The sequence below is a fragment of the Prorops nasuta genome, unplaced genomic scaffold (assembly GCF_024137725.1).
Source record: "Prorops nasuta isolate Cenicafe-Biocafe unplaced genomic scaffold, Cenicafe_Pnas_1.2 PNAS00048, whole genome shotgun sequence".
Classification (NCBI taxonomy): domain Eukaryota; kingdom Metazoa; phylum Arthropoda; class Insecta; order Hymenoptera; family Bethylidae; genus Prorops; species Prorops nasuta.
In genome coordinates, this window is record NW_027116845.1 from 928,590 (window position 1) to 931,214 (window position 2,625).

A 2,625-nucleotide genomic window follows, 5' to 3' on the forward strand; every position below is an offset into this window, starting at 1 on the left:
TTATCGCATAAATTTGTCATCCTTTAATATTGGTGAGCCTAAATTAACAATGACACAAATAATAGTAAAAACTTGATTCCCTCTTGACAACAATCCTTTTGGGAATTTATCTCTTAAAATCTTGAACATTTTTAATCGAGCGTTGGATCGTTCTACGTGAACTCGTGCTTTTGCGATTTTCGCGTTTAATGATGCTTCCTGTTTATTTAATTTTTTGTTAGTACCTAAAAATGGAGGCCTCGTCAATCTAATTCCATTTTCTAAACAAATCTTATCAATTTTAAAACCCTTATCTACCATAACTGAGTCTCCTTTTTGAAGATTTTTAATGATGTCACTTTGCTCAAAAATTGCTTTATCTGAATCCTTCCCTCCATAAGGTTTGGATTTGTAGATAATATTTCCAGCAGGAGAAACTCTAGTCATAAATTTTATTGTATAATGCCCTTTGTAAGTTGAGTACGTTATTTTACGACAACACAAGTTTTTAGGACATTCTATTGGTATTTCCGTGCAATCTAAAACAACTCTAGTATTTTCAAATCCCTCAAAACATTTTGGCATATTTTTAGAAATTTCTTCTCTAGTTGGGAAATAAATCAACTTTTTTTAAAACAGCATACAGTTGATCAATCGTACATAAAATTAACCGGCGAATATAACTACCATCAACTAATTTACACAAAGCGCCTAAAACTGCGTAAGACAAATTATGTTTAAACATTATAAAAGTAAGTGCAACTCTTTCTCTCATATCAATAACAGAATCTTTTGTGCTAAAATATTGATTCATTAATTTTACAAGTAACTGAAAGATTTCAAAATTTTCAATCCCGGTTAATGACTTTAGATCCTTCTCAGTTTTAATTAAATCCCATACAGAAGACGGTGAAGTAAAAAGATCACCGCTAGTGACTTGAGTACCGAAATCACGATATTCCGGCTTTCTTTGGGCTTCTCCAAATTCATTCATTGGTTCTATACTTATTCTTCGTTCATTTTCTTCCATCCTGACATCATTTTCTTTTCCATCTTGAATTCCCTCATACTCTTCAGTTTCTATTTGACTCTCGCCGCATTTGACTTTCTTAGCTCTATTATTTAGTTTCTCGTTCACTTTTCTTTTGCAATTAAAAACCTCGAATTCTTCTTCTTTCACATCTTAATAAACTAATTTCTGCTAACTTTTTCTTTCTTTCAGCAGCTTTTCTATCCATCTCATTCTCAGGTAAAGTATATTTTGGGACGGCTGTCCGCAACAAATGCCTATGTTTTGCAGGCAATTCTGGCAAAAAATAGTCTTCACGATCAAAGTGCAAAGAACAAACAAGAGTTTTTGTTTTCCACTTTAACGGATCCAATTTCAAAAGTCTTTTCCATTCGTTGAACAAGTCAACTTTTTCAATTTGTCCAAACATATTTATTTTTTGAATATAATGTTTACCGGGCTTCGGAAAGGAATGAAATCTAATAGTTGGATGCTTTGCAGCATTTGATTTGCAGCCCATTACGCTGCAGTGATCGCGACTTTTTGTTAATCGGGGAGAAAATTGAGCCCCTAACACTCCAATTACCTTTTCCATTTTTATCAATGCGAATGTGAAATTACGCGTGAGCTGTAACGCCTGTAAGTTGTAACTCCAATTGACTTTTCAGGAAAGAAATAGTTTAACTAATGGCCACTAGAGGCGCTTTGGAGTTGGTCAGATCCCAATAGCTTTGTTTAAACTTAGTTTGTTTTCAAGAGATTTTCTGTACAGTTATATGAGATAATCGGACTTAATAATAATTTGATATTGTTGTACTAACCAAATCCATACTCTATACATCTATTCCCCCTAAATTCCTACAATATTCTCTACTATACGAAGAGTTTATTGTTTCACCAGCGACAAAATTTGATGATTACGAATGAGTATAAAGTTAATAGCACCAGAAAGTGATGGACACAATCATCTTAGTGTAATCGTCAATTATTATATTAGTACAACGCACGAGATTTTTACTCATAAGTATGTGGAAATTAATACCTTCATTTGGTGTATGTAAACAAATTGTTATTAATGTCACCCTTTCCGCGCGAGCATAAAGAAATTACTATTTTCTGTATCTAGAAGCCCTCAGCGGGAATATACCGATTCCAATGCATATAGGAACAATGTAATTAATTACATATGATTTTGTACTTTACTAGAAAAAAAAAATAGCCAGTTTCAAGCGATTTTTTTTCATACATGTCCACTACAATTTTGCTGCACTTTCGAAGGTCAGATATTGGGTCCAAAGAATAAGTTCATAGAAATTATAGTACACGCTGAACATACTTGGTTAAAAAAAGCATAGCAATTGCCATTTTCGATTTGGTAAACTACTTTGAAAACAGCAACTTTTCGTGCATTTGTGGTAGAAATATGTTTTTATTTTAATCGTTCAAGAAACCAAGTAATATTCATATTATCAAAAGAGGAAGTATAAGAATGACTAGAAGTATAACTTAAAGAATCTGTAACCACGAAAAACATATCTAATAACTATTAAAATTAATATTAGAATATGTAGATAGTGCTTTAAATAGTATGATTTCAGTTTTCAATTAAAGAAATAAAATAGAAAAAAAATCGTTCC

General features: G+C 32.1%; 1 protein-coding gene across 1 annotated transcript; it reads right to left on the reverse strand.

The window, feature by feature from the left end:
- Positions 1 to 1,418, reverse strand: LOC136784149 (uncharacterized). The gene is made up of 3 exons (XM_066744666.1): positions 1,186 to 1,418; positions 651 to 1,121; positions 1 to 583 (listed from the first exon to the last, which is right to left on the reverse strand). Exons 1-3 carry the CDS (start codon positions 1,416 to 1,418, stop codon positions 1 to 3), a joined length of 1,287 nt encoding a protein of 428 aa, XP_066600763.1.
- Between the last annotated feature and the right edge of the window lie 1,207 nt (positions 1,419 to 2,625).